The 17,433-nt window shown below is 55.5% G+C and overlaps 1 protein-coding gene and 1 long non-coding RNA gene across 7 annotated transcripts in view; both read left to right on the plus strand.

The window, feature by feature from the left end:
- Positions 1 to 12,471, plus strand: part of GRK4 (G protein-coupled receptor kinase 4) — a 53,052-nt gene extending 40,581 nt beyond the window's left edge. For 4 of the 5 annotated variants that reach the window (XM_047798472.1, XM_047798475.1, XM_047798477.1 and 1 more), the window contains 7 exons: positions 2,155 to 2,192; positions 7,123 to 7,212; positions 7,935 to 8,143; positions 10,043 to 10,180; positions 10,957 to 11,094; positions 11,548 to 11,685; positions 12,262 to 12,471. In XM_047798472.1, the coding sequence (XP_047654428.1) occupies positions 2,155 to 2,192; positions 7,123 to 7,212; positions 7,935 to 8,143; positions 10,043 to 10,180; positions 10,957 to 11,094; positions 11,548 to 11,685; positions 12,262 to 12,315 (805 nt within the window). In that variant the 3' untranslated portion in view covers positions 12,316 to 12,471. The remainder of the gene's footprint in view (positions 1 to 2,154; positions 2,193 to 7,122; positions 7,213 to 7,934; positions 8,144 to 10,042; positions 10,181 to 10,956; positions 11,095 to 11,547; positions 11,686 to 12,261) is intronic. The other variant, XM_047798474.1, reaches the window with a different exon arrangement.
- Positions 12,472 to 13,040: 569 nt separating this feature from the next.
- Positions 13,041 to 17,416, plus strand: LOC125138092 (uncharacterized). 2 transcript variants are annotated; one of them, XR_007137574.1, is made up of 5 exons: positions 13,041 to 13,185; positions 13,897 to 13,955; positions 15,333 to 15,453; positions 16,038 to 16,250; positions 16,476 to 17,416. It is a non-coding gene; the product is annotated as an uncharacterized LOC125138092 (long non-coding RNA). The 2 variants fall into 2 exon arrangements; XR_007137573.1 differs by having other exon boundaries at positions 16,038 to 17,416.
- The last annotated feature ends 17 nt before the right edge of the window (positions 17,417 to 17,433 follow it).

A 17,433-nucleotide genomic window follows, 5' to 3' on the forward strand; every position in this document is an offset into this window, starting at 1 on the left:
CACAAAGGAGGGCTCCCGGCCGGGCTGGTGGGCAGCTCCCTGGGCATGGCAGGGCTTGCTGCCTGTTATTTTGATAGTGTGAGTTCTTCTAAATTGTAAGGCATTTGCATAGCAATGTGTGCTATATATACAGGTGGACAGGACAAAAAGACTGAAAATTTTAGAGTTGGCTTCTGAAAATGTTTTCCACTTTGCCACCGTGGAAAAACCGCTTGCCACCAGTATAGAGGTTCCTCAAAAAATTAAAAATTAGGAGTTCCCTTCGTGGCTCAGTGGTAATGAACCCGACTAGGATCCATGAGGATGCCTTGCTCAGTGGGCATCCTCAGTGGGTTAAGGATCTGGCGTTGCCATGAGCTGTGGTGTTGGGCAGACGTATGGCCCAGATCTGGCGTGGCTGTGGCTGTGGGGTAGGCTGGCAGCTGTAGCTCCGATTTGACCCCTAGCCTGGGACCCTCCATATGCCGCAGGTGCGGCCCTAAAAAGCAAAAAAATAAAAATAAAAATAGAACCACCGTATGATCCACCAGTCCCCCTCTGGGTGTACATCTAAAGGAACCAGAGATATCAAAAAAAAAAAAGTCAGACACATAGAAATAGGGTTGAAAGGTGGTTGCCAGGGGCTGGAGGCTCCACAGGGGACAGGGTGCCTTCTGCGCCCTGAGCGCTCTCCCGTTGGTCTGTGCCCCTCCCAGCTCCATGGGGTCTTGATTACTGTACATCGGGAATAAGTTTTGAAGTGGGGAAGTATGAAGCCTCTAACTTTGTTCTTTATTTTCAAGATATTTTGGCTATTCCGGGTCCTTTGCATTTCCATGTAAATGTTAGTATCAGCTTGACTGTTTCTGAAAAAGTACGTGTATTGCCTGCTAAAGATTAAATTGGATCATTAGATGAATTTGGGGATGAGGACATGTCAACTGCCGTGCATCCTCTAAGCTCTGAGCACAGGCGGTCTCTGTTTTAGATGTGCTTTAACTTTTCCCAGCAGCGTCGGGTACTTTCCAGTGTGTAAGTCTTGTACTTTTTGGGTTAAGTTTATTCTTTTTTTTTTCTTCTTCTTTTTGCCATTTCTTGGGCTGCTCCCGCGGCATATGGAGGTTCCCAGGCTGAGGGTCTAATTGGAGCTGTAGCCACCAGCCTACGCCAGAGCCACAGCAATGTGGGATCTGAGCCGCGTCTGCAACCCACACCACAGCTCACGGCAATGCAGGATCGTTAACCCACTGAGCAAGGGCAGGGACCGAACCTGAAACCTCAGGGTTCCTAGCGTCGGATTCGTTAACCACTGCGCCACGACGGGAACTCCATGGGTTAAGTTTATTCTTAAATGTTTGATTCTTTTTGTTGTTGTTTCAAATGCAGTTGTTTTCTTAGTCTCAATGTGGATTATTTTTTGCTAGGATATAGAAATTCCATTGATTTCTGTTTAATGAATTTGTGTCCTTGCCTAACTCTTATTAGTTTTAGAAGTTTTGGGGGTTTTTTGGTTTTTGTTTTTTGCTTTTTTAGGGCCAGACCTGCAGCATATGGAGGTTCTCAGCCTAAGGGTCCAATCGGAGCTGTAGCCACCGGCCTACACCACAGCCACAGCAACGCTGAAATCTCAACCCACTGAGCGAGGCCAGGGATGGAACCCACGTCTGGGTGGATACTAGTCGGGCTCGTTACCACTGAGCCACGACGGGAACTCCAGCCTTAGAAGTTTTAATGTGAATCCCTTAGGGTTTTCTGCAGAGAGAGTTGTGTCATCTGTGAAGAAAGCCAGGGGACCCGAGTTCGTTGTTCTTCCCCAGCTGGAATCTGCCGCTTCTGTTGGCGCTTCACGCGGGGGAGATTTTGGGTGGGAGTACAGGAGCGTGAATCAGTGCCCCCTCTTCTTTCTCCTGAAACAGACGGGAAGGTCGGTGGCTGCAGAGCAGCCTGATAAATGCTCTTGGTATTTGTGGGTGGTGGCCTGCAGCCTGCTGTCGCGGAGGCCGCTCGCCCCGCCAGCGGCTCAGAGGCAGAGCCTGGCGTCTGCGTGCTGCGGGGTCCACCCGGACCTGATGGTTATCCCCGGAGCCTGGAGGTGTCTGTGGGTCCCCCTGCTGGGAGCTCACGAACCCCAGTGCCGAGTAACTGACCTTTTCTGTTGTCGTCCTTCCTTTGCAGGGACCTGAAGCCCGAGAACATTCTCCTCGATGACCGCGGTGAGTGGGGAGCGTCTCCCGTCGCGAGCGCAGGCTTTGCCAGGAGGGACTCGGGGCAGAAAGTTCATGTGGGCTCAGCCAGTTAGTGCAGAATGGAAACAACAGCAAGAGACACGCCCTGGCGTGTGTTCTTGTGAAAATAAAACAGCGGCATCTCCGTCCCTCCTCTGCGCACGGGAAGAAGAGAGGCCGTGATGTGCCGTGGCTGAGTCCTAGGAGCGCGTTAAAGCGAAAGCGAGCGCACTGCCCCTCCCACCCCGCCCCCGCTTCTTGCTCTGCACCCACATTTTGCTTTATTCTCACTCGGAGGTTGGCTGCCCTTGGTGGTGTCCCTTTGGCACACCTTGGAGCCCAGGCGGCCTTGTCCCTGGCAACGGGAGTGCCCTGCGGTCCTGGGCAGGGAGCGACCCCATTCTCGGGGTGACAAACGCCTGTCTGGAAGTTCCTGTTGTGGCTCAGCGGAAATGAATCTGACTTGCATCCGTGAAGACGGAGGTTTGATCCTTGGCCTTGCTCAGCAAGTTAAGGATCAGCATTGCCATGAGCTGTGGTATAGGTTGCAGATGAGGCTCGGATCCCGTGTTGATGTGGCTGTGGTGTAGACCGGCCGCTACAGCTCTGATTTGACCCCTAGCCTGGGAACCTCCATATGCCTTGGGTGAGGCCCTCAACAAAAAGACCAAAAAAATCCTTTTTTGTTTTTTTTAGTTTTTTTTTTTCCTTTTTTTTAATGACTGCTGTGGTGCATGAAAGTTCCCGGGTCAGGGATCCAAGCTGAGATGCGGCGGTGACCTATGCCAGGCTGCAGCAACACCTGATCCTCTAACCCACTGCACTGGACCAGGGATCAAACCTGAGCCACTGCAGTCAGATTCCTAACCCACTGCGCCACAGCAGGAGCTCCTAGACGTCCCTTTGTAAAAAGAGGACGCAAGGGAAGTCTGTGCAGGTCTTCCGGACCTCCCTCTGCAGGACTTTCCCCACCGACGGGCTGGCCGGCGTCTTCCTCGGCGGCCGCCTGCTCCACCTGGGCCCCCCGACCCCGTGCCGGGCCCCCCCACCCAGTGCCGGGCCCTGAAGATGGCTCGCGGGGAGCATGCGCGGGAGGAGGCGGGCCCCGGCTCCCGGTCTCTCTGCTCTGGCATCACGGTCCTCCGCCGCCGTGGCCTCCGTGTCCAACTGTGTGTTGTGACCGTGTTTTGAACTATTTTCAGCGGAAGAGCGGGTTTTGTATCTGTTTCTCCCCCTTGGTTGGAAGAAGAGATTCCACTTATTCTTAATTTTAGTACCTTCCGGTTTAGGAATTATTTTCCTGCTATATTTAGTGCTTTTTGTGTTCTGCTTAAGGAACTCTGGCCTATACTACAAAATATTCATTCTATGTTTTACTCTAAAAACATTACTGGGTTTTTTGGGGTTTTGTTTTTTTGGGTTTTTTTTTTTTTTTTTTTTTTTTTTGACCAGGCCCACTGCCTGCAGAAGTTCCCGGGCCAGGGATAGAACTCGAGCCACAGAAGCCACCTGAGCCACCACGGCAGTGACGTCACCGGGGCCTTAACCACTAGGTCATCAGGGAGCTCCCCTTCGTGTTTTCATATTGACTGTCCAGAGACGTCCTTGTTGCTGCTGGTTGATTTCTTGTTGGGTCTTTTTTAACTTCATCGGTTCCTCCTCCCTTCCTTTGCCTGCTGGCGAAGCAGGTGTTGTGTGTGGAGCTGTGTCCTTCCGAAATTCGCGTGGTGCAGACCTGACCCCCAGCCCCTCAGGACGGCCCTGAGTGTGGCGCGCACGTCTTTAAGGATCTGATACGGGTTAGATGAGGGCTTGACGGTGGGCTGCAAGCCCGTTTGGCTGCTGCCCTGACAGGAACAGGAGATGAGGACGCCGACACGCAGAGCAAAAACAGGCCTGAAAACCCACGGAGAGGGTGCCCATCTGCAGGCAAGGAGAGAGGCCAGCCCTGCCCGCGCCCTCGCCCACACCCTGATCTCGGATGTCCAGCCTCCGAGGAGATAGATGTCCGTTGTTTAAGGCCCCTGGCGTGGGCTTTTGGCAGCCCCGACGGTCTAGCGCACAGACATTTGTTCTGGGTTTGGCTGGACGTAGCGTCTTCGCAGCCCTGGGTTTTCCTGTAAGCCAGTCATCAGGTGGAGGCTGGGGTGGTCCAGGTGTGCTTGTGGGTGAGCAGCCTTGGGGTGTCCTCCTGTCATGTCGCATCAGGAGGCGTGGGGGGGCCGAGTGTGTTCAAGCTGGGCCGTGGTTTTGAGTGTTCCATCCAGGCTTCGCGTCCGCACCCCCGCCTCTCACTGCATGATCGGGGTGTCGAGACTTCCTTTCCGAGGGTTTATAAAATGAGGATATTCTTCTGCTGTCATTCCTTTTGGACTTTTTCGTCGGAGTTCACTCGTAAAAAGGAACTTTGCTCCATCCGCATTTGCTCACCGGCTTGTTCAGGAGAAGCAGGTGAAACACTGGAAGGCGTGCGCTCCTGTCAGAGGCCTGAGTTAGTTCCCCATCGCTCTCTGAGGCGGCGGGGAGGTTTCCCGTCTCTGTTTTGGTATCACCATGAACTTGAGGATGGAAGCACTGAGATGTTTCAGTCCTTTGGGGTCGTTATTCTTTTTCATGTTCACACTGTCCCATCTCTGGCCAGCGGGCGTGATGGGGTGTTCCGGGATTACCTCGTCCTGGGCCGACCGAGGCCTGGGATCACCCACTGCTCCCGAGGCCTGGGTCCTGTGTGGGAAGTGGCGTTGGGAGGCCACGGCGTGGGTGCTGAGGGCGCGTGGTGGCCCTGTTTCCATTCTTCCTGGACCTGTTCAGCAGACAGAGGAAAAGTCTGTTGTTCCTTTTTGTGATGTTTTTTCTTGTTCTGTCAGAATCTTGAGGTCTTTTGTCAGTTTTTCACCAATTTCCTGTGCAGAGTCCCACGTGTAGTTGCATTTTCAGTGTATTTGTGGGAGTAGATGAGCCTCACTCAGGATCCTGCTGTCTGCCATCCTGTCATCGTCTGTTGCTGTTTTTTAAAGAAAATACTCATCATGGATTCATATCGATATTTCCATTTCCCATTAACTTTTCTTTTTCTCCTAATGACAGTAACATAATGACGCTGTTTTTTTTTTTCACGTTGCTTTTTTTGTTTTGTTTTGTTTTATAGGCCTTCACCCACAGCATGTGGAAGTTCCCAGGCTGGGGGTTGAATTGGAGCTGTAGCTGCCGGTCTATACCACAGCCATAGCACCGCTGGATCTGAGCCACGTCTGCCACCTACATCGGAGCCCATGGCAATGCCAGATCCTTAACCCACTGAGCAAGTCCAGGAATGGAACCTGCGTCCTCATGGATGCTAGTCAGGTTCCCAACTGCTGAGCCACGAGGGGAATGCTTTTTTTCAGCAGCGCTCCCTCTCAGCACTAGGTGGAGCTCTTCCTGGGTTTTGTGTCTGGCTGCCTGCGGGAGACCCACCCAGATCTGCCTGCTCCCCCCCGATGGGTGGTTGGCTGTCCCCAGGCCTTCGCTGAAGCACACAGCCCTGTGCACGCGTCACCTCCTCTGTCTTGTTGTTTTCCTTGGGATGGATTCCAAGGCTCGATACACGCACACTCTTGCCAGATGTCTCCAGTTCCTTGCCAAGGTGCCACACCTGCGTGCGCCCCTGCTCGCAAGCTTTGAGTCTTCGTCAGTTTGTCAGTACTTTTACTTTTCACCTCAAAGTCTTTTAAAAAATCACTTTTTTATATTAAAAAAATACTAGGAGTTCCCGTCGTGGCGCAGTGGTTAGCGAATCCGACTAGGGAACCGTGAGGTTGCGGGTTCGGTCCCTGCCCTTGCTTAGTGGGTCAACGATCTGGCATTGCCATGAGCTGTGGTGTAGGTTGCAGACGTGGCTCGGATCCCGCGTTGCTGTGGCTCTGGTGTAGGCCCGTGGCTACAGCTCCGATTCGACCCCTAGCCTGGGAACCTCCATATGCCACGGGAGCAGCCCAAAGAAATAGCAAAAAGACAAAAAAATAAAAAATACTAGGGATGCATAAAATCTCACCACATGCACCTACTTAGACATAAGTACATAAAAGCTGCATAACTGGAGTTCCCTGGTGGCCTAGCAGTTAAGGCTCTGAATTGTCATTGCAGCTGCTCAGGTCACTTCTTTGGCAAGGGTTCTGTCCCTGGTGCAGAAACTTCTGCATGCTGCAAATGTGGCCCCCCAAAAAAGAAAAACAAAACCAAAAAAACCCTCTCTGTGCCTTGGAGGGCGTGGTAGAGGTTTTGAATGTTCCTCAAATATTTATTGGTTATTCATTCATTTCCTCCTGGGACACGATAGGGTGTAAGTGGGACAGTGTCTTTCTTTGAACAGGTCGGTTCGTCTTTCCAGACACGCAAAAGAATGTTTTCTATGATTTGTTATTTTCACAAGGAATTTACTATTAAACTTCCTCCATAAAAGTATTCACACATAGCACAGTTGTTTAATCCAAGTTCCTTCATTTTATTTCTGATTTTCCTGATTCCATTACCATTTGTTCATCAGAGAAAAACTCCATATAACTGATTAGTTGTTGTTCCCGTATGTGAGCCTACCGGTGGTGGGGCAGGAAGGGCTTCTTGTGAAGTTGATTTGTATTCCATTATAGTTTTCTCTATGTGTCTGGTGGTTATAGGGAAGCCAAATAATAAACGTAATGCTCTGTCTTATCCAGTGTTTGTGGGGTTAAAGGCCTCCTGATCAGTAGCTGGGCTGGTGGTAGAACTGAGTGCACTGTGTGGGGTTTTACTAAATGTGTAAAAGTCACATGTAACTTTAGATTTAAATGTTTCTAAGTTAGGAATTGCTGTCATTTCCACCCAGAGTTTTTTCCCATTTTTTTGGTCGTTAGAGTGGCAGGCGCCCCCGTGACTGTGTAATGTGTTTGACCGCCTGCAGGCCACATCCGGATTTCAGATCTTGGCTTAGCCGTGCAGATCCCGGAAGACAAGACAGTTCACGGAAGAGTCGGAACCTTGGGGTACATGGGTAGGTAGAAGGCCTCTCCAGAGAGCCTCCACCCTGGCCTCAGGCCACAGAGAAACAACGGGTGAAGGTACCTGGAGGCCAGTGCCGACCCGCTGCCGGGAAGCACAGGCCTTGGAGGTCGTGCCCCGGGCTGCCCACCTTGCCGGCACACTGGCCTCTCACCCCTTGTGCAACCATCCAAGATGCTCTCAAGCCTTGCTGAAGGGGTCGAGGCCTGCAGTCAGCTCCAGAGGGAGGACCTCGCGGCTCTGGGCCAGCCCCACCGGAGGGAGCCCGAGGGCCTGTGCTGAGCCCTGCACGCACACCCCGCGGCCACTTTGCTGCTGTCCCCACCACTGGGGGTCGTGGCTCTGCCGGGAGTAGGTGGCCAGTGTCCCTGGACGGTTCTCAGGCTTTCGGTCTACTCAGAGGTGACTCAGAAACAACACTGTCATCACCTCAGAAAAGAGCCCCGCGCCCGTCAGCGGTCACCCCACTCGTCCCCCCACCCGCAGCCCCGAGTCTGCCCTCTGCCACCGTGGACCTGTCCATTCTGACTTTTCCACATCAACGGAGTCACACACTGTTTGGCCTTTTGTGTCTGCCTTCTTTCGCTTTAGATCTGTCCAGGGTTCAGCCGTGTCGTAGCAAATATCAAATGTGAGGTGTTATTTGGAAGTAAGTCCTAGGAAATTTAAAACCAAAATTTAACTTAATTTAAATTTCCTGTCTTTGTCCTGTAGCTCCAGAAGTTCTCAATAATGAAAACTATACATTCAGCCCGGATTGGTGGGGACTTGGCTGCCTCATCTATGAGATGATCCAGGGACATTCTCCGTTCAGAAAGTTCAAGGAGAAGGTCAGACGGGACGAAGTGGAGCGGAGAGTGAGGAAGGAGGCGGAGAAGTACTCGGAGAAGTTCTCGCAGGACGCCAAGGCCATCTGCAGGCGGGTGGGTCGCGGCTGGCGGCGGGGCGGGGGCGAGGCTGGCGGCGGGGCGGGGGCGAGGCTGGCGGCGGGGCGGGGGCGAGGCTGGCGGCGGGGCGGGGCTTGACGGGGCGGGGCCTCTGCTGGGGAGGGGAGGGGCTTGGCGGGGGCGGGGTCTCTGCTGGGGGCGGGGCGGGGACTCAGTTTCTAGCTGCCCGCTTCTGACCGGCCACCGAGAGGGCGTCTCCCGACACGAAGGCCAGCGCGTCCCCTCGGGTTTCTGACGTCGCCGCGTGCTCTCTCCAGAGGCGCCGCTGCCAGGGGAGGGGGCTGGGTCCTTGTTCGGGGCTGGCCGACTCCACGGAAAACAGCGGGAGACGACCTGCATGCAGCCCCCTTTGCAGCAGAGAGGCTTTCCTCTCTGCCCTGTGATCCCTGCCTCCTGGTCACTGCTGCTCTTAAGCCAGTACAGGGTTTTCTGAGCACGTTTTCAGACTCGTTGGCGTTCAGCAAGGATTTATTGAGCTTCCCCACGGGACGGGCTCTGTCCTAAGCCCCTTGGGCAGCGAGGCAGAGGACAACGACCCCGCCCCTTCTACTGCCAACCCCAGTGCTCTCAGAGTTGACAGGAAGCAAAACAGTCGAGGGGGTGGGAGACGGCTCCGCCGGGCGGGGAGGCGGGTCCTGGTGGGACGGACGTGGAGGAGAGGGCCAGGGCTTTGCAGCGAGTCAGGTGGGACCCTCAAGGCCTGGTGTGGCAGAGCAGGTAAGAAGAGGCCGGAGTCCCCTCCGGGCGGGAGGCGGCGCATGCTGGGTTGCTTCGTGGCGGGTAATTGTGGAGGAAGACCCATTTGAATTTTTGGCAGGAGCCGCCTTAGCTCAGTTTTACTGCTCTCCGCAGATGGTGTGTTTTTACAGTTTGAAGGTTTGTGACACCTTGTGTCAGGCAAATCTGTTGTCGCTTTTTTTTTTTTCCAGCAGCGTTATTTTAAAATGAGGTGTGCACATTTTTAGACCTAATGCTGTGGCACACTTAATAGACTGTGCTATAGTGTAAACATGACATACATGTCCAGACCAAAACGTCGGAAACTCGCTTCACTGCAGGGCTCGCTCGGCTGCTGCGGGGTCTGGGGCCGCCCATGTGAACACATAAGGAAGGAATACTTTTGAAAGAAATGCTTCCTGTTAATTTAAAGAATATTCAATTTTTAGAACTAGGTTTGCTAAATTTTTGTCTCATCTGAGGTCCTTAGTGATCTTTTAAATTAATAGGTGGTTTCTAATTAGCAGTGTACCTGCCTTGAAAGCGGTGTCTCTGAAGTCCCTAACTCTGTTTCTTTAAAAAATTCCCCTGATTTTTGCATCATTAAACTTTTTTTAAGGGTTTACTTAGCCAACTCCTTATTTATTGATAGCTCAAAGGCAAATTTTTAGTTTTCAAACTCCTTTTTGAAGCATAACATATTCTGAGTCTGTAAAACCTAAAGTAATGAAGTTTGGTCGATGCATTGACATTCAAGTAACTTTACTGGGGTCGATGGAACTGCTCTTTGCACACACACCCCGTTCTGTGACTATGGTTATGGAAGTTTTTTATTTTATTTTATTTTTTTGGTCTTTTTGACTTTTTAGGGCCTAACCTGTGGCATACAGAGGTTCCCAGGCTAGGGGTCCAATCAGAGCTGTAGCCGCTGGCCTATGCCACAGCCATAGCAATGTGGGATCCAAGCCGCATCTATAACCCCACACCATAGCTCATGGCAATGCAGGATCCTTAACCCACTGAGTGAGCCCGGAGATCAAACCTGTGTCCTCATGGATGCTAGTCGGGTTCGCAAACCACTGAGCCATGACGGGAATTCCTGGTTATGGAGATTTTTATCCTCGGAGCTCAAATCGACTTATATCTGCTCTTCCACAGTTACTCACCAAGGACCCCAAGCAGCGTCTGGGCTGCAAGGGAGAAGGTGTGGCTGAAGTCAAGCGTCACCCCGTGTTCAAGGACATCAACTTCAGGAGGCTGGAGGCCACCATGTTAGAGCCCCCTTTCTGCCCTGATGTAAGTCTGTCGCCAAGGAGCAGCCGGGCACCCATGACAGCACATCCCCGAAACAGTTTTTCAGGCAGACGCAGGACCACGTGGTCCTGGTTCCCAGCACGCCCCCCCCATCTTCCCACACTACCTCTTGCGGCCCGGCCGTCCCTTGGCTTCCATTTCACTTCCTGTGGTGACAGGCAGCCAATGACAGCTGCTCTCTGACCCGTGGCCTGGGGACTGACAGTGTTGTGCACTAGCTCTGGCACTTGGAGCATGTACAGTCCCGCCCCAGAGGTGGCCCAGACTGGACACACCCACCTGCTGGCCCGACTCCTGGCCCCTGAGCGGGGCAGTACCAGCCGGGGCTGCGGGCACAGGCTTTGTCCAGCGCAGGGGCGGCAGGTTGGCCACCAGAGGAGCGCAGATGCGGGGGAGCAGGGGGCAGGTGCTGCGGGGAAGGACCAAGGGTTGGAGGCAGGGTGATGGTCTGCAGCCCACGGCCCCAACTTCTCTGCGCCGTTTCTAGAGAGCACCCAGCCGCCGCTCTACCCCCACCTCTGCCGTGGCCATTCCCCTGCAGGGAGAAGGAGGCTGGGGATCCCAGGAGGCTTGTGGGCAGGAGGGGGTGAGCTGGAGCAGACGGGCAGGGCCTGCTGCTCTGAGGGTCCCTGAGCAGCCGTTAGAAGCGCCCCGATGGTGTCTGGCCAAGAGGGGGGCCGTGGAGGTGCTCGGGCATCAGCTGCTGATTCAGGAAGTGGAGGGCCTCCTCTCAGCTGGCTCTCTGTTCCTGGTGACAGCCGCAGGCCATTTATTGTAAGAACGTCTTTGACATTGAGCAGTTCTCCTCGGTGAAAGGCGTCTACCTGGACAGCACGGACGCCGCCTTCTACAGAGAGTTTGTCACGGGCTGTGTCTCCATCCCCTGGCAGAATGAGGTACTGCCCTTGGCAGGTAACACAGCAGGGCAGCTGGTTAGGACCAAAGGACACCTTGTGTTTAGAACGGACAGTTTCCGCTTTAAAACATCTTCCGAGCCATTTTACGCACACATCTGTGTGTGTGTGTGTGTGTGCATGTGTGTGGCATGTGCCCACGCAGGCCCATGGTTGGAGGTAGGATTGCGTGGCAGTGGCCCCTGGTCCCATCTCAGGAGGTGGGAGGAGGTGGCCCTCTGGGCCCTGATGCGTGCCTGCTGCCGGAGTCCTGACCCTGGGCAGGGCCGGCTGGCGCCAGGGCTCCCCTGGGAGTTACCTGCTATGGGGCTTAGGCGTGGAGGCCAAGTGACTTACCTCAGAAGAGGCGAGGAAGCAGGAGACAAGGGTGGGCACTGGGGTGGCCTCTCTGCCACTTGTGTGTCCACTTGTGTGTCCACTTGTGTGTGGCTTCAGATGATCGAGTCAGAATGTTTCAAGGACATCAACAAAAGTGAGATCGAGGCGGCAGAGGCGGAAGACCCGGAAGAGGACGCTCACCTGCCAGTCCCCAGACGAAGGAGAAGCCTGTTCTACCGACTCCTCACCCGGGGGGTAAGGGTAGAGATGGCCTTGTCATCCTTGCTGCCTCTGTGTTTCAGGGCCGCACCCTCTGCACGTGGAGGTTCCCAGGCTAGGGAACCCCAGCCACAGCAACCTGGGATCCGAGCCACATCCGTGACCTACACCACAGCTCAAGGCAACACTGGATCCTTAACCCACGAGGCCAGGGATGGAACCTGTATCTTCGCGGATACTAGCCGGATTCGTTTCCCCTGAGCCAGGATGGCAACTCCTGTCCGCTAAACTCTCATCCCTCTTTTTCAGTATAATCCCAAGCCGGTGGTGGCAGCTCTCAGAGCGTGTGACCACATGTCCTCTGAGAGCTGGCTGTGGTCCCCAGCCCACCCCACCGCGTGCGCAGGTGCCCTCCCGCAGGGAGCCCAGAGTCCGGCTGGAGCACGGGGACACAGCACCCCTGGGCTGTACCTGTGCTCCTGTGAAGCGCACAGAGGAACTATTTAAGGGTTTTGCCTCCCTTCAAGGGGGCACCCCAGCCCCTGCGTGCACTTCGGCAGACAAGCACCTGGCGTCCGAAAGGCTACTGACCGCCTCTCGCTTGTGTTGCAGGGCTGCATCAGCACGGGCCCCAGCGACAAAGAAGAGCAGCTCTCCAGACTGTGACCCCTGGCCAAGCAGCACCAGGGAGCACGTGCGCCAGGGAGCGTGCACCCCCAGGGCGCCGTGCACCTCTCGGGAGCCCCGCACCTCCAGAGAACACGTGCTCGGGGCCTCACCCTGCCTGTGAATTGCAATAAACACGTATGACACCTCGCGTAACACATGCCTTATGAATGTGTAGATTTTTCTCCATTCGTACCTAAATTGTCTTTGCACTAAAGCTGGCTTGAAGAGGAGGCCGCTCGGGGGCTTGTGACCCCCAGAAACCTTCGTGTGGACGCCTGGTGGGAAGCCGGAGCTCTCCGTCAGCCGCGGAGAGGGCAGGAGAGTGGGCCTGGGCAGCGGCCAGCAGTGTCTGCACCCAGAGCCCTGCTTCTGGCCTGGGAGGCCTCCTCCTGTGCTCCTCCGCTCCTGGGGTGGGGCGGGGACAGGCAGCTGGGCGTCCCTTAGACCCCCGTGGGTTAGAGGGTCGGACCTGTTTACATCGGCTTGACGGCTCCCAGGCCTCTGACTACGATTCTGCCTGCCTACTGGGCGACCGTCCGTCCCAAGAGACCCGAGGTCAGGGACGGCTCACCCAGACTCTGAGCGTGCGGGCAGCGGCCTGTGAGTGGGACTCTGCGCGCCCACGGCGGGGGCGGACGCTGGGCGGGGCCCGGGGCGGGGGGCGGGGCGGACGCCGGGAGGGGCGGGCACAGGGCGGGCACCGCCTCGTGAGAGGCGTGGCCTTCAAGCTGGTTCTTCGGGGACCTGAGCGGCGCCCTGCCCGAGTGAGAACCGGTTGAGAGAGGAGCAGGGTGTTCCCCCGCCACCCCCTCGCCGCGACCTGTGACCCTGCCTCCGCTGGCTGGGGAATCTCTCGCCACCTACGGGGTGGGAACCTCGGTGACTTTAGCCGACCGGCAAGCACTTGGTCTAGGGGCGGTGACGCCGTCGCAGGCCGTGTGCGGGCCCTCGCCGCCAGCGCCTGGCTCCGCGGTGCTCTCGCGAGGGCCGCGTGTCCCCCAAAGCCCCCTGCCCCAGACGTGCTTCCCGAGGTGCGGGTTGCGTCAGGGCTGAAGAGGTTGCTTTTCCCCACGTGCTCGCTTGCAGTCTGGGGCGCGGTAGCCTGGAGCCGGCGTCCGGAGGACGGCCCCACCCCAGGCCGTGTACCCGGGTTGTCTCGGGTCTGTCTGGGGCCTTGAGTTCAGCGGGGTGGAAACGGCAGGAGTTCCCAGCTCCTGGGGCCTGAGGGGAAAGTTTTGGGCCCGGGCCCTGCTCCCTGCTCAGTAAACAGGTTACCAGGTGTGGAAAGTACTGGCGCTCCTGGTAAAACACAGGAGCCGCCGCCTGTTTACGTTCCGAGTCCTTCCAGGCGGCCTCCTCTCCGCGCGCACAGGGCCACCGCTGCCCCTGCCGTGGACGATCTGGGGGACGTGGGGGGGACCTGGCCAGTCCCCGGTGGGGAGCCGGCCGCTGGGAGGAAGAGGGCCTGCAGAGAGGGCCAGGGCGGGAGGGGTGGTCTGCACCCCAGGGGAGCAGCTGCGGGAACCAGTAACACCCTTCTCTTGCTTTTCCTTTTTCTCTTCTCTTTTTTTGCTTAAGCTTGCCTGCGTTGAGCGTCTCCACGACCAGTGAGAGAGCCTTGCCTGAGGCAAATCTAGGTAAGGATTTTTGCAAAAATCTGCTTGGTAATTTAACAGATTGAACATTTCTGATTTTAAGCAAATGTATATTTATTAAGGAGAATTTTGAAATGGGGAGTTCCCCTTGTGGCTCAGTGGTAACGAGCTCGACTAGTGTCCGTGAGGAGTGGATATGATCCCCAGCCTCACTCAGTGGGTTAAGGATCTGGCATTGCCGTGAGCTGTGGTGTGGCTCACAGACTCAGCTCGGATCTGGCGTGGCTGTGGCTGTGGCTGTGGGTGGTGTAGGCCAGCAGCTATCGCTCCAATTCAGCCCCTACCTGGGAACCTCCAAGTGTGGCCCTGAAAAAGCAAAAGAAGAGAACCCACTGAAAATTTTGCCTTTAATATCAGCCACTGTCCAAATATAATCTCTCTCAGCGTTTTATTCTCTCTCTCTCTCTCTCTATATATATATATTTTAGGGCTGCAACCATGGCATGTGGAAGTTACCTCGTTACCTCAGAGCCATGACGGGAATGCCAGCCTTTTATTCTGTAATTTCCGTCAGGTGTGTTAACTTACGTCTTGCCGTGTTGTTTCAATATATCTGGCTGCTTAAGCTCTGCTTGCACACCGGTGCCTTCATTTACTCAGAAGCCCTAATAGACGTCACATCCCGTGTTCTTGTAACTATAAACACCAGTGGGGTGGACGCCTCTGGCTGCATCTTTGTCCACAGGACTGATCCTATTTCTATGGTGGATTCTTTCATGGCTGCACCATGGCATATGGAGGTTCCTGGGTCAGGGATCAAATCTGATCTGCAGCTTCCGCCTATACCACAGCTGCTGCAACACCGGATCCTTAACCTGCTGGGCCACAGTGGGAACTCCTAGGGTGGACGCTTATCACAGATCCCTTGGTAAAAAGCGTGTAAGTAATTGACATAGATACTACAACAAAGAGCTGAAATGGACAGGGACGGGCACTGGGATGGGCAGAAATGGAGCAGGGGAACACTTGCCTTTGTAAGGACTACGCGTCTACGTCTTCTGTGGGCCACGCTGATGTGTCACTAAGATAAAAGTGAACAGACTGTGCTGCTTCTCTGTGAAAACACCCAGTGGTGGACGATGCCGGTTCCCCGAAGGCCCTGGGGCCCTGGGGCGGGAGGCTGAGGTGGCTTCCACCGAGGCTTTGGCAGCGGTGTCCAGGGCTGGGGTCACGGCTGGGGCTGGGGCCGAGGCCACAGGGCTCGGGGAGTCAAGGCCGAGGGTGAGGCAGGCTCCCGGTCACCAAGCCCGGCCTTCGGGCCAAACACGAAGGTCGGGTCCTTGGAGGAGCTCCGTCCCTTCTCTCTGCCCGTCAGGGAATCTGAGGTCATTGACTTTTTCCCGGGGGGCACCCCTCAAGGGCGGGACTTTGAAGCTCGTGCTGTGCAAAAGTGGACCCGTGCGGGCCGGCGGGCCAGGTTCAAGGCGTCTGTCGCCGGTGAGGATGACCACGGACGTGTCGGTCTGGGTGTCGCCGTCTGGTGAGTGGCCACTGCCATTCGTGGGGCCGCGATTCCGGCCAAGCCCTCCATGGTCCCCGTGCGGCGAGGCCACGGGGGGGGGGCGGGGGGAACAGGACCGGTAAGTCTCATTTGGCCCCCACAGGGGGAGCGGCCGCTGCGGCTCTGAGCTGGCCTCTTGCCCCTGCCCCCGGGCACGGGCGTCGGCTCAGGCCCTGTCCCCAGAAGCTGCTGCTGACGGCGGGGACTGACGACCGTCCGCCTCTGCCGGGGGCTGCACTGCCACCCCAGGCAGCTTCGCCCGGGCCCCCTGTGCGGCCGCGTCCAAGGCCCACCGTCACTCTCTCTGGCCTCTGGAGGGGACCGTGTTCGCCGCGTCCTCAGGAGCCATTTGCTGACCGTCCTGTGAGACACACGCGGTTTCCACGCGAGGACCCAGGCCCTGCTGTGGCTGCCGTGGGCTTTTGTACGGGAGAAAGATAAAGTGAACGCAGCTGGAAAAGCTTTTAAAAATAACTAAACATATTGTAAGATTGATTTACTTTTCCCCCAGAAATGAGAAATGAGGTGGTATTTTCTTTCCTTTTTTTTTTTTTTTTGGACAGTGACCATTTCAGTTTATCTTGACGGGTTCAAAGAGGTGATCTGGAGGGTGTAAAAGTTCATTACAGCAGCCCAGGGACTGGAAAGTTCTTTGTGCAGACGAACAGCTCAGGCAGTGATTCCCCCTGGGGAACCTGCCAGGGTGCAGCTTCCCCGGCTCCCACCTCCCAGATCCTGATTCTGCAGTGAAGCTGAGGAAACGACGCTTTCACCAGGTGATCCAGATGCAGGTGGTTCCTAAACTAGGTCTGCGAAACGGGTTTATGCCCAGTGCTCCTGTTGGGCTTGCAGCTGGGAATGGTGCTCCGCCGGAATCCCGCGCCACACAGGTGTAGCCCGTTTACACACCCTTGGCGCTGTGGTGGGTCTCGTCATTGGCTTCTTTGGGGGGGGGGTAAGCAGCAATTCAATGTCAGGTCCCATCTTCCTTCCCTCCCCAGCTCATCCGAACCATCTCAGTAAAACCCACCTGGCTGGAAAGTCGGTCCCTGCCACCAGCTGCCACCAGCCGTGACCAGTCCGTGACCTTGCACTATCTGGGCCTATCTGATCAGCTGCTGCTTAGAGCAGACCTTGGGGAAGGTCAAGGACTAGGACTTAGGGGACAGTTCCTGCCAAGAGTGGGTGACTAACGAAACAAGTTTGAAAGGTCACCGCCAGCCTCCCTCACCTGCTCTCCCGTGTGCTGTCGAGGCTTCACCCGTCTTTATTTATGCATAGGCTCCGCTTAGCCAAATCCCATCCTTTTCCAAGGGCAGGCAGCTCAGCAGGTTCTGACCCCTTTGGCCACGCCGAGCCCATGGGAAGTGATTCCGGAAAAGGCTGCAGCCAGGAGTGACCTTTCTCCCCTGTTCGCCCAAAGTGCGTCTGCAGCTCTCCTGTAAGAGTGCTTCTCACGTTATCTGCATGCGTGTTGACCTCTCTCCTGGATCACAGACGCCTCTTAGCCGCTTTGTCTTCAGACGGAACTTACTGTGCATGAGGAACGGGAAGATACGGGCTTACACGTGCTTAAACTGAGGAAGTTTCCAGGTAGCTGCATTTTCCTCTGTGGGCTTAGTTTTGTCTTCGGTCACCGTTTTCCGAGCCCTTTCCAATAGCTTATTCCTCATCGTCCAGTGTGCTCGTAAGTTCACGGGGAAAGAGAGACCTGGAATCTTCGTAAAGCTTCGACTGGGTCTGAGGATTCTGACCCGCTGACACTTCATGCTGGAAACAAACCCTTGTTCTTGGAACAGCGGGGCCCTCGCTGACATCAGCACAGCCACCGAATCTGTGTAGCTGGACCACCCTCCCAGGTTCTGAGACGACTTCTCGTCTGTGAATCTACTGAACTTATTGCGTTGGAATTTTTTTTTTTTTTTTTTTTTGTCTTTTGAGGGCTGCATTCGAGGCATA

This window comes from Phacochoerus africanus, chromosome 10 (genome assembly GCF_016906955.1).
Source record: "Phacochoerus africanus isolate WHEZ1 chromosome 10, ROS_Pafr_v1, whole genome shotgun sequence".
Taxonomy (NCBI): domain Eukaryota; kingdom Metazoa; phylum Chordata; class Mammalia; order Artiodactyla; family Suidae; genus Phacochoerus; species Phacochoerus africanus.